The sequence below is a fragment of the Globicephala melas genome, chromosome 14, assembly GCF_963455315.2.
Source record: "Globicephala melas chromosome 14, mGloMel1.2, whole genome shotgun sequence".
Taxonomy (NCBI): Eukaryota; Metazoa; Chordata; class Mammalia; order Artiodactyla; family Delphinidae; genus Globicephala; species Globicephala melas.
Window position 1 is genome coordinate 60,047,804 of NC_083327.1, and position 13,323 is coordinate 60,061,126.

General features: G+C 38.3%; 1 protein-coding gene across 2 annotated transcripts in view; it reads right to left on the reverse strand.

Annotated features, from left to right (window-relative positions):
- The window catches only part of SGK1 (serum/glucocorticoid regulated kinase 1), a 111,241-nt gene that overhangs the window by 24,774 nt on the left and 73,144 nt on the right, over positions 1 to 13,323 (reverse strand). For both annotated transcript variants that reach the window (XM_060283590.2, XM_060283591.2), the window contains one exon: positions 5,620 to 5,695. In XM_060283590.2, coding sequence (XP_060139573.1) covers positions 5,620 to 5,695 — 76 coding nt within the window. The remainder of the gene's footprint in view (positions 1 to 5,619; positions 5,696 to 13,323) is intronic.

Below are 13,323 nucleotides of genomic sequence, written 5' to 3' on the forward strand. Positions count from 1 at the left end.
TGGGAAGCATGGCCAGATGGTCTGCTGGTCAGCACTGATGTGAGTCCAGTTGGCTGAAAGAGATGCGGTTCAGAAAACTGAGGATGATTGTGGCTTCCTGATCTAAGATGAAGGGAATAAATACCAAGTTTGATTTGGAAAGCTTTGAGCGGCAGAAGTAGGGGATATCAGAAGCAGCCAGGAGCATGCCCCCGTTTTCTCCAAAGCCTACCTCCATCTCTGATCCCATGGGTGGCATTATGTGATATTTGGAATTTCTCACTGTGGGTAAGGTGGCTTTCATTACTGAGATAGCTACCTTTTTTAGTTAAGACCTGAGTAATGAGGTCAGTCTACTTAAGAGATCTTCTTGTATCCACAGATTTTTACCAAATGGTTTATCTCTAATAGCAAGAGGCAAAGTCTACACTGGCCAACAAGTATCAGATGGAAAGTTTCTATGGAAGCAGATTGTGTTTAACTTTTCTCACATTTCTTTTTGTTGGCAGGGTGAGGGGGTTAGATAATTCCATATCTTGAGGAATGAAGCAACAGTTTTCTGGATATTAAATGAGAGTGTTTTGCTTTTTAAGAATAAAAATCTAGAAGTTATATTTTCTCCACTTTGAAAGATCTATGGAATGAAGTCCTCCCTCTCCTTATATTAACGCAATGATCGAATTTTATGTATTCTCTGAAACACTGAAATATTTCTGTAGTCCATATGTTTTCAAACTATGCATCTTTTCATTTCTACATTTGGTACAAAAATTACTGCTCTCATATAAATATGAATATACCTCTTGATATTGATTTCTACATCCCCAGAAACTTGGGCTGAATTTTAAAATGTGATGAATCATTAAAAAATATAGGGCTTCCCTGGTGGCGCAGTGGTTGAGAGTCTGCCTGCCGATGCAGGGGATACGGGTTCGTGACCCGGTCCGGGAAGATCCCACATGCCGCGGAGCAGCTGGGACCGTGAGCCATGGCTGCTGAGCCTGTGTGTCCGGAGCCTGTGCTCCGCAACGGGAGAGGCCACAGCAGTGAGAGGCCCGCGTACTGCAAAATAAATAAATAAATAAATAAATAAAAAGAAATAATGATAATCCTGAAAATATAAGGGAAAATTTAGTTTTCTTTCTGGAAAAAATTTGCACAATAATGAATCTTCCTCTTTAATTTTTGCTTGAAAGAAATCTAGACATTTTGAACATCCCAGGGGTAGAATTGCATTTTGTTCAAAGGTGACTTCAAGTAAGAGCCCAGGGAGAACATCAAGGAGGTACATTTTCCTACCAGGCAAAACAGGTGCCCAGTTAAAACCATGGCCCTTGCAAAAGAAACCTTATTGTTTAACTGCTTCATTATCTGACTTCCTCTAAGTAAATACCATTATCTGTGTTGCCAATAATAGTACCTGGAAAAACACACATTCTGAAAGTGTGAGGAAACTCATCCTACCTTGAAATTCTCATTTAAGAGGATGTTACAGGCTACTGAAGGACTAGCAATTGAAAAACAAAGGTGGGCCAAAACAAACAAATCAGGTTTTAAGGCCTAAAAACAAAGATAATAGGAAAGAGCCTAAACTTTTGCAGCCTGTTTGCTTTTGTCAGAACAAATGCTGGGAATGCACAAGACAGTCAAGTCCAATGAAAAAAAGTGTGGGTGGGAGGATTATGGGTGGTTAATTTTCCATTTCTTTCCTATGATGAACATATGCTACTTTCATATTATATTTTTTAAAAAAGCTTTTAAAAAATTACTTTTGTTTCCCCAACTACCATATCTGCATATGGCAAATGAGCACGCCAGCCCCATCCTCTGGTAGTCAGGCAAAAAGATAATGGGTATGAAAATCCAGGCAATCTCACCAGATTTCAGGGTGAGCTAACCCTCAGTAATTCCCTACTTCAAAACAAAAGATTTTTTAATTTAACTTCTATTTCTATCAAGCAATCTTGACTAGTTACCTCCAATATTGAACTCTACTTAAACTGTGTATTGAGACTATTCATTAGATTAAGTAAGTAAAATACTCTGTGATGATGGCTGGCTTTGAATGGAAATAATCCATTCACTGAAATATATTTGCTGGAGGAAATGATGGAACCATTTTATCACAATTATTTCAGGAACTGGGAAAAGTTACCCTAATAAAATTCATACTATGACCAGAATATTGCCTTGGTAAACAATCCATTTGCAGGCTTGTAAATTTGCATGTTGCAGAAGGCTGTGGAGTTGCTTTAGCTTGTGTTTACACCTAACAGAATTGAAGGCATCTAGAAGTTTTAGTTGGGGTGCTGATGTCCTGATGAAGAAAGGGCGTGCTGCAGTGTAGAAACTACCGCAGAAACAACTGCATCCCTCAGATTCAAATTCTAAGAAAACTACTAATAGACTAGAAGAGTGTTTAACTTCCTAAACCTCAGAGTTCTACATCTTAAAGAACATTGATTCTATTCTAGACACATCATAGTCAAACTGATAAAAGCCAAAGATTAAAAAAAAAAAATTAAAGCAGCCAATGAAAGACAACGTATTACATTCAGGGTAACAATAATTTAAATCATCACTGACTTCTCATCAGAAACTATAGAGAGAAGAAGACCTTGGACCAGCATCTTTAAAGCGATAAAAGAAAAAAAAAAAGTCATCAACTTAGAATTTTATATCTAGAAAAACATATCCTTCAAGAATTAAATAAAAATATTTTCATGTATAAAGGCATATCATAAAGATAAAAGAAAACTGAGAGATGTCATTGCCGGAGAATCACTGCATTATAAGAAACACTAAAAGAAGTTTTTCCAGGCTAAAAGGAAATGATTTCTGAGGAAAATTGGATCTTCAAGAAGAAATGAAGAACATCAGAAATGGTAAACATCTCAGAAAACACAAAGGATGGTTTTCCTTTAGATACGTTATACCATTGGTTTAATTTCATATGTAGAAGTGATATATATTACAACCATAATGTAAAGCATGGGAGGAGTAGTGGGATAAATAGACCTATACTGTTTGAAGTTTTCTATAATGGTCTGTGAAAACTTAGTTATTAATTGTAATCCTTAGAGTCACCACTAAGCCAATATATAAATTAATATTGAATTCTAAAACATACTCAAATAACTAGAGAAGTCATAAAAGGAAGGATAGCAAACGAAGAGAAGGGTCATGAGGAAGACAAATATCAAGATGGTATAGTTATATCTAACAATTACATTAAGTGTAATTTAATTCCAAGCAAAAGCAGAGATTGTCAGATAGTCTTTAAAAGGAAAACTTAACTATATGAGGTCTATATGACAAGCACTTTAACGATAAGACACAGATAGGTTGAAAATAAATGGATAGAAAAGATATATCACATGAAGAGTAGGTGTCAGAAGGTTGGCTAGGCTATATTAATGTCAGAAAAAAAAAAAAAAAGACTTCAAATGAAGACTTTTACCAGAGATAAAGAGGAACACAATTCATCAGGAACTTACAACAATTATAAGAGTGTATGTGCTTAATATCAGAGCTTCAGAATATATAAAGTAAAAATGGACTGAACTTTAAAAAGCAAAAGATAATTCTACCACCATAGGTGGAGATTTTAATACCCATGTCTCAGTCATTGACTGAACAGCTACCTCTCCCACCAAAGCACTAAACATAGACCTTAGTCTAAGAAGTGATTATTGGAGAGGATCTTTATTAAGCGAGCTGCTACTACAGAAGTGATACTATCTTTGTAACCCCATTGAAGATGCAATAAAAATTTTTTTAAAGTTTTTAAGATGAGTAGATCCAGAGCATTCCTATTACTATTTCTGTACACGTTCTGCAGTAGTTTTTCTTGTAACATAATTTCTCCAGCTCCAAAAAGTACCTAAGCAGCATTTTCTGGGTCTGGCCCATACAGATTCCCTTCTAATTCCATTCTCTTTGCATAACTTTAAGAATCACTTATTTATTTATTAACATCTTTATTGGAGTATAATTGCTTTAGAATGGTGTGTTAGTTTCTGCTGTATAACAAAGTGAATCAGCTATACATATACATATATCCCCGTATCTCCTCCCTCTTGCATCTCCCTAGAAATGCAAATCAAAGCTACATTGAGGTATCACCTCACACTGGTCAGAATGGCCATCAACAAAAAATTTACAAGCAATAAATGCTGGAAAAGATAGGGAGAGAAGGAAACTCTCTTGCACTGTTGGTGGGAATGTAAATTGATACCGCCACTATGGAGAACAGAATGGAAATTCCTTAAAAAACTAAAAAAAAATCATTTAATTGTTATGTTTTGTTCTACATGGCTCCTTCACAGCATACGTGCTGTAGATCTTAATAGTAGTATTAGTCGGTGGACAGCTTGTTTATTTTGTGGCTGTACTACTAATGGACCACAATGATGGCATAAATAGGCCAATTCACTTTCATGTTTCTTCATCTTTCTTCAAAGGACATAAAACAGACAGAACAGTTTTTTTGACAGATGAAATTGATAATAAGTTTACTGTAAGCCTGGTCTTTGAAAAAAAGGCAGCAGAGTGTTTTTCCCTCTCCAACCCCTCCTGCTTCTGCTAATAGGCATATTCTCTGACTCTCTTTTATAAAGAAAAGATTAAAGCACCAATTTAGCTCATGCTGCTTCTCAGAGGAGAGCTGCTTCTTCCTAGGAAGAGTGATACAGAACTGAGCACGCAGGTTCTCCATCCCCCTCCCAGCCCTGAGGTTCTCTGCTCATGAGCTTTGGATGTCAGCTACCCTCTTTCAGCATCTGATCTCATCTATCATGTGTGCCCCTCTATTTCATAGGGTTGGCCCAAACACTAAATTAGGTTTTTGTGAACACACTGAGATCTATACAAATATACAAACCGTGAGGCCTAATACAAATATTAGGTATCACCACAATTCTCCACTTAATTAGACCCTATTTAATTAGAGAAGGTGAAAGCTCTAGGATCACCCTCTGAATTATTTTGTTTCTTTTACTGACCCTTCTCTTCTCAGTTCTAGTGTCTTTACTTGGTGTCATTAGGCCTCATGGTTCAATGTGTTTGTGGAAAAGAATGAAAAGATGTTATGTCTTCAGTTTCCTATAAAAACATACCTACCCTTGGTCCGAGTGTAATTTTTAATTACACATGCGAAGCATATTCTCCAGTCTCAGAAAGTAGCATTCCTCTGACTGTGATTAGATTTATACTTCGGGATTGATAGTGCAAGTCATACTTGCCCTCCACTGAGTATTTGGAATATGACTCACCTTAGGGTTTTTAATCCCTTCCTTCCTTGGAAGAGACACTTGAATCAGTATATTTGCCCACCTTATCTTATTTCTCTGTCCTCCACTCCAGGAAATAGACTCATGCTTTGTTCCCCCAACACTTGATTATACTTCACAATTCATCAAGCTGTACTTAATGGTATACATGCTTTAGAAATTGAAAAAGAAGATAAAATAAAGAGACTTATAAAAAAGTGATTGTGAAGTACATTCAAGTGTTGGACTATGTATAAAGAAACAAACAAGCAAAACCAAAAATTTCCCCTAAACCTTGCCTTTGTGTGGGGCTTTACCGCCGCATGCTTTCTATATATCACAGGGCCAGAATGTATTTTTCCAATAATACCTGAGTCATCATTAGTCCAGAAGGTTCTTGGGTCAGGCTTGGACAGGATGTTGGCATGATTACATGGCTCTTTCACCTTGAAAACAGAAGGAGAAAAGAAATGATGTGAAAAAATTGCTTCACTGTTTCAGTTGTTTCAGGCCTACAGTTCTACAGAAAAGATTCCAAGGCTGAAACTAGAACATAAAGTGCATCTGTGACCTGATTAGGGTGACCAACCATGCCTGCTTTGTCCAGGACTATGCTGGTTGTGTCACTGAAAGCCCCATATCCTGGGAAACCCTTCAGTCCTGGGCAAACTGGGATGGATGGTGACCCTATGCCTATTCACTGCCAGGGCTCATGGGGGCTGGAGTTCAGCCTCCTACTTTGCTCCCTCATTCTTGTGCCTTTTGCATAACACAAACTGCACAGCTGGACGCAGAGGCCCTGCATGATTAGCAAGCATTTTCATGTAAGAATATCCATCACATAAAAAGCATTTTGGGGAATCCCCTGGTGGTCCAGTGGTTAGGAATCCGCATTTCCTCTGTGAGGGCAGGGGTTCCATCCCTGGTCAGGGAACTAAGATCCCGCGTGCTGTGTGGTGTGGGCAAAAAAATAAAAATAATAAAATAAAAAGCATTTTGGACTTCTACGTAGCCAAGATGGTACTTTTAGTATATATGCTTGGGAAAACACATAATAAGAAAGAGCTACTTTTAATTCAGTTGCACTTTGATATGAATTCTTCTTTTATAATTATAGCAGAATCTTTCTTTTTAAACAGTAGCACATGCATATATGCAATATGTATTACTTATTCAACCTAAAGACTCTGCCTGGTGCACAGCACATCCAACTAATAGAATCTTTCAATAAATACCAGGGAACAGTAATGATCCTTTTTTTTTTTTTTTTTTTGCAATTTTCTATAATTGTGATGTGTGACTTTCAAACATATATTCAATTGGGGAAATATAAATCTTAGTGTTCAAATGGATGTTCCATTTATATATATTTTGTAGTAAGATCATTTGATTACTGTGAAAATTCTCTAGTATTTTACTATTTAATGGGTAAATTCCTACCATTGCAGCAACAAAGTACTCAAAGTATTCTTTCCATTGCAGCAAGAATGTCACTAAGTACATTGCTAAGTTCTGTTGACATTTTCTTTCCATAGCAAATCTCTACTGATGAAAGAATCAGTGTGTCCATTTTCAATCGGACACAAGCTCTTTCTCTTGTCCTGAACTAATACCAAGGAACGTGTAGAAATCAAGATCTCAAAGGGCTCTTTGCACCCCTATGATTCACAATAGTCAAGAGGTAGAAACAACCTAAATGCTTATGGACAGATGAATGGATAAAGAAAATGTAGTAGACACATACAATGAACTATTATTCTGACTTAGAAGGAAATCCTGTCATATGCAACCACACGAATGAAGCTTGAAGACATTATGCTAAGTGAAATAAGCCAGACACGGAAGCACAAATACTGCCTGATACTACTTATAAGAGGCATCTAAATTAGTGAAACATGTAAAAGCAGAAAGTAGAGTGGTGGTTGGCAGGAGCTGGGGGAAGGGGAAATGGGGAGTTGCCATACATTGAGTATAAAGTTGCAGTTATGTAAGAAGATTAAGTTCTAGAGATCTGCCTAGCAACATGTGCCTATAGTTAACATTACTGTATTGCACACAAACATTTGTTAAGAGGGTAGATTTCATATTGTGTTCTTACCTCCCCTCCCCCAACAAGAACATCTAGGAATAGATCATCATCCTATGTCTGTTAGTATATCAGATACACACATAAAATATTTCATACATAAATATGTGAGCAGTCTACATTTTATTAATGGATTTCCTGGTAATGTCGTTTGTTTTAATTGATAGGAACCATCATTTTAGGAGTCAAACTGTGATAAAAAAATATCATTAAAATATAAATCTCCAGGAGAAAAAAAAGAAAGTGTAGACCAGCCCCATGCCATGGATACCAGTTTGAGTGGCAAAGCAAAAACATCCCTCAAATTTCACTAAGCAGCCCCAGTCTAAATTCCTTCAAAGGAATTACCTCTTCCACTAAGTATTACTCCCTTTGTTAGAAAATTCTTTGCAAGTTGAACAGAAGTTTGGATCCTTGAAACTTTCCTCACTGGTTCTAGCTCACTCCTGAGTTACATAGAAGAGATCTACTTTCTCTTTGATAAAATAATACCTAGAATATTAGAAAGTAGCTGTTATGTCTCACCTCAGTCTTCCATTCCCAGGTTAGCTGGCCCTCTTTCCTTCCACTGTTCCTCGTGAAATGGTTTTAAGTCTCTTTATTGAGATCACTGTACCCCAGAAGACATCCTCTCTGGCCTGTGAGCTAATCACCTAGGAGCTTCCAGGTCAGGGACAGATAATAGCCCCTGAAATAAGGAATCGGTTTTGAGGAACAACTCCGGAAAGATTACAAACATTATTTCCAGATGTGAGTAATTGAAATGTTTCTAAGAACCTATAAATCTAACAGAGTGAAAGTAAAAAATTCATTGTTATTTAGCCACACTTTTTTATTTGGAAAGTCCTAGTTGATTTTATAACTATGGACCCATTTGGGAAATTTGCCATGTATGAGCATTCTTCCTGCATTCAGCTCTAATTATCTTGTGTTTCTGTGGCGTTTGTGTCAAATAAACATCATTCCTCCAAATCTCATTTACTTATGAATAATTCTTTATCACTATTTGTTGGAAAAATCTTCTACGTTGTTGAAGTTGTTCCTGTTAAATTCAGAGTCATCAAGAATGACTTCCTGCTCATTGTGTTATTATCATGGAAGTATTATTATCATGCCGTCTTTTTCATGATTCCCAAGCACCAAAGTACCCACGGCAAGTTACCTATAGAGCTCATGGCGCATATTTTTAGCACAAGTTTATGCAAATTAATTCATAAATATATATATTGCAACTGTTTGTAAGCAATGCCCTAAAACTCACTCCCATAGTTTTAGGTACTTCACAGAAGTAAGAAAAGTCTATATCAGATGTCAGTCCTGCTGGGTCGTCACAAGACCCTTCACAAGTGGCTTCACAAGACCCTTCACAAGACCCTTCACGAAATCCACAGTGGGCTCTTTGGTTTTTTCCTTCTTTCCCATATCAGGTTCCATGATGTTCAGAAGTAAGCAAGAACATTTTAGAGAAATGAAATTTTGCTTCTCAAATTGCTCTGATAAGACTTTAGAAATGTCTCTTGGACACTATCACAGGATGTAAAACCGTCCTACAAATATTAATTTTGAATTCAGTTCTGTGTATCTGGGAGGAAGAAAAGCATCCCTTGATTTTTTCTCTTGGATGTGTTTATTACATCCAAAATGTATTTATTAAGCATTTGTTTAAGATGCTACCCTGGTTTTTATAAGGACACAAAGGAAACTTGATCATTTGGACTTTATATTCTGATTTGGGAACAGCACATAGACATCCACAAAGCCATAATGCAGCCTGATACTAAATACCTCCAGGGACTTCCCTGGTGGTGCAGTGGTTAAGAATCCACCTGCCAATGCAGGGGACACGGGTTCAAGCCCTGGTCTGGGAAGATCCCACGTGCTGCGGAGCAACTAAACCCGTGTGCCACAACTACTGAGCCTGTGTGCCACAACTACTGAAGCCTGCACGCCTAGAGCCCGTGCTCCACAACAAGAGAAGCCACTGCAATGAGAAGTGCGCCGCAAAAAAGAGTAGCCCCTGCTCGCCACAACTAGAGAAAGCCCGCGCACAGCAACAAAGACCCAAAGAATAAATAAATTAATTCATTAAAATAAATAAATAAATAAAGTATCTCCAAGAAGAAGTACCTCCGTGAAGAAAGTGGTATGGTTATTAATTTTGATCAGGGTTTAAAGGAAGAAGCAATAGTGTAGGCAAAGCTGTTAAGCAAGGCTTCACGGGAGAGGGAGGATTTGACAGGTTTTCAAAATACTGGCGGGACTTCCCTGGTGGTCCAGTGGTTAAGACTCTGCACTTCCACTGCAGGGGGCATGGTTTCCATCCCTGGTCGGGGAACCAAGATCCCTTATGCTGCGTGGTGCGCGGCCAAAGAAAAAAAATACTGGCAACACTTGGATTGGTGAGCAGCCAGTAGAAAAGTATCCAAAGTGGGCGGAACAATACAAATAAAGGTGTGGGAGCAAAACCTAACAAGGTGTATTTAAGCAACTGTTGGTTGAACAATTTCATGCGAGTAGAAGGCTCCTGGGAGAAATGACTGGAAACTAGGTGGAAGCCAGACAGTGGATAGCTTTGAAAGTCAATGAGTGCTTCACTCTGAGGAAATTCAAGAGCCTTGGAAGTTTGTGTGAGACGCCAGAGTCAGAAAAGACCCAAAGTGAGGAGATTAGGAGGCAGCTGTACCATCAGAAGGTACTGGATGAGAGCAGGGTGAACATGGGGACTGTGGATATGGGCAGGAAGGGATGGACGTGAAGGGCAGCTGGAATGATTTGGGAAGACTTGATAAATGACTGAACATGAGGGAAGACAGAGGAGTCCAAAATATTTCAGAACTTTGGAACTTGGTGTGTGGTCCCAGCAGTCCACAGTCGCTGGCAGCTAAAGGGACGATTCTGTATTGTGTTTAAGGTAGCATGACGGGCTTTCCAAGCACATGTGGTCCCCTGTTCATGTGCTAGGTCTTCAGTCCTCCTAGGAGCACTTGCTCATCTCTAACCTCCTCAGACCAGATCCCCTTTGGGTGCCTAGTGGTGAGGTTTCACTTACATAGTCATGTGCAGGTAGGTTTCTCTGGCCTCAACCTTCGGGCTACAATCTTCCACCGCACACAGGGCAGGATGAGAATCCACCCCCACTATTTCACTAGAGCAAACATCCCACAGTCTGCAGATCTAGTATCACTAACCTCCACCCTCATGAAGATGACAGTTTGGACAAGGACAGCAGAAGTCTGATCAAGAGCTTAGTGGAGGAATCCCATCAGAGATCACAAGTCTTATCATGCAGGTCTCCACAAGCTAGTGACTCATCCTCATTCAGTTGCTTAAGGATAATTACATCCATATAACATGGAGAATAGGGATTATTCTTGGCCCCTGAAGATACTGTGATGCTAAGCAACTAGATAACTGTTCTTCCTTTTGTGGCTTTAATTCACTTGTGTCCTTACTGGGATTTTATATTTTTCAGTTTAGCCCTTGTGACTGTGAATTGCTAAAGGCAATTTACCACCCCACCCATTTTGCTTATTTCTGTCTCCTGCCTGGCCCAGCAAGTGTTTCAGTTTCATAAAGTCAAGATATCCAGGTTAAACCTCTATTAAATTAGATGTTTTCTATATTCTACACAAGTGGTAGAGTTCAGAGGATCAGCGACTTGCGGGGCTGGAAGACACTGTTTCTCTCCTTGCTGCTTACTTTATGGACGAGGAAACTGAGGACTAGAGAGTAATGTAGCTTAAGTTAGTGATTATAGAGTCCAAGTCTCCACTGTTACATTTCAGGATGTCAGTTGAGAGCTGATATTGGTTTCTTAAAACTTGGGTTTATCCTCAATTTTGAAAGTAATTTAATTATACATTTCATTTAGTATATATTAGTGGATAACCTATGGTATAGGAGGTACAGTACTAGGACCCACATGCTTAGATGGGAAGCAGATGGATGTGTCCCTGACCTCATGGAACTTATTTTCTAACGCTGGTGATTGAGATGAGCATGATGGAGGCAAAAAATAGGGTGACATGAGTAGGGAGTGGGGCAGTATATGGTCATTTTAGATGCTTTAAAGTAGTCCACCTTCTTACATATTTTAATAATATTGCCAGAATCAACAATACACATCTGTATTTGTACGTTAAAACACAAAGCAAAGCAGGCACATGGAGTTGGTTTGACTGGAATCCAGGTCAAACCTTTATAAATTCTATACCAAAGCATATAATTAAATTCTTAAGTAAAAATTATTTAGGGTCATGGAGTTTGGCGATCAATGTATGTTTACTGACAATGTCATTGATTTGGTAGGACTCAAAAGATGTTAAAGTGGCCAAAGTGAATATATCAGAGAATCATAGTATTTTGAGGCCAGAACAGATTTAACAAATGACTTAGTTCAGCTCCTTATTTAATGGATGGGAAAACGGATTCTGAAGGAGGAGGTAAAGCGACCTACAGAAGGAGATACAGAAGTTATTTATATTGTTTATAATACATCCACCATGGTTAAGAGAAACTTCCTTGCATTTATTGTTTATTTTAGATCAAAGTTGATAGAAATAATAAGGTATAGCTGTTTAGAGCATGGACTTTGGAGTCAGACAGACCTGGAATAAAATATGGCAGCCCCACACTTGACTATGCTTGTGACCCTGGGCAAGTTACATAATCTCTCTTAGGCTCAGTCTCCTTCCTGGAAAAATTGGCAAAGTTACAGTTAGATTTAAGGTTAGATTTAGCTTCTTCTAGGGTTCAGTCATTGGTAGGAGGTATTATTATCCATGATTATATAGTCAAACACGTTAACAGGAGTATCATGACTTAGAATGGAGGCTGGAAGGGAGAATCTTTTGGTAGAAAAAGTTTACTGTGTTAACTGAATTATCTATGTGCAAACAATATCGGCAAAAGTAAAAAGACTTCTCTCTAGGCATTGTGCTTGCTGAGCACTCAGACTGGAACTTTCTTTGCTTGGACATCTGCATAACTTTCATCTCCTTCAGATATCTATCTGCTCACACGTCAGCTCCTCAGGGAAGCCTTTCCCAACACCCTGTTTAAAATGGAAACTTCTTTCCCCTTCCTGCTTTATATTTCTCTACGGCACTTAACACCATCTCATATATAATTGTGTTCTTCATTTTTCTGAAAGGTCTCTTGTAAATTTCATGAGTCCTAAAGGGGTGCTTGGCACATGGTAGGCATTCAACAAACACTTGCTGAATGATTGAATTATTAATCTCTAAACAATTAAAAATGAAGACTATAAATCCCACTCAACTTAAGCTATTTGAGTGAAAAGGATAGTCGTTATGGCAAAATGCAGTGGTTTAAAACATGTGTCTTTATTTCCTCTAGTGTTTTAACCCTTCTAAATTCCTGGTGTTGGGGGCCTGAAGTGATTTAGAGTGGGGTCAGCTCAGAGTAGCTGATGCTCCTGTGAATAATTTGGAGTGAAAGAAACTTCTCCCCAGCCCAGCAGTCAGGCTGGGACCTGATCTGATATTTAGCTCCTGACATTACCATTCAAACCATTTTTTTTCTTTGCATAAAGATGTAGAAAATTGTTTCGGCTATACTCTGCTACTAAGTATATTTATTGGAAAAATGATTAATGATTGGCTTTTCATTTTTCAGGTTATTGTCTGACTAACACACCATGTAGCTGGGAAAAGATAATCTTCAAAACTCTTTGCATAGGTTCAGACTTCATTCAATGAATCATTTGGATTTGTCCATGACTGATCCATGTCTAGTCCATGATTAGATTTTTCTTTCCTCCATCTAAGACACATTGCTTTCCAGTGGTTTTCCATCATGACTACACACTACAGTGAGGAACTTAAAAAATACATACCAGTGTCAGGGCCCAACGCAAGAAGAGAAGAGACTGGCGAGTCAGTATATTTTTAAGCTCCCCAGGAATCTCTAACATGCTTAAACAAACTTCTGCCACATAGAAGTAACAGGGATTAAGTGGTATTTATC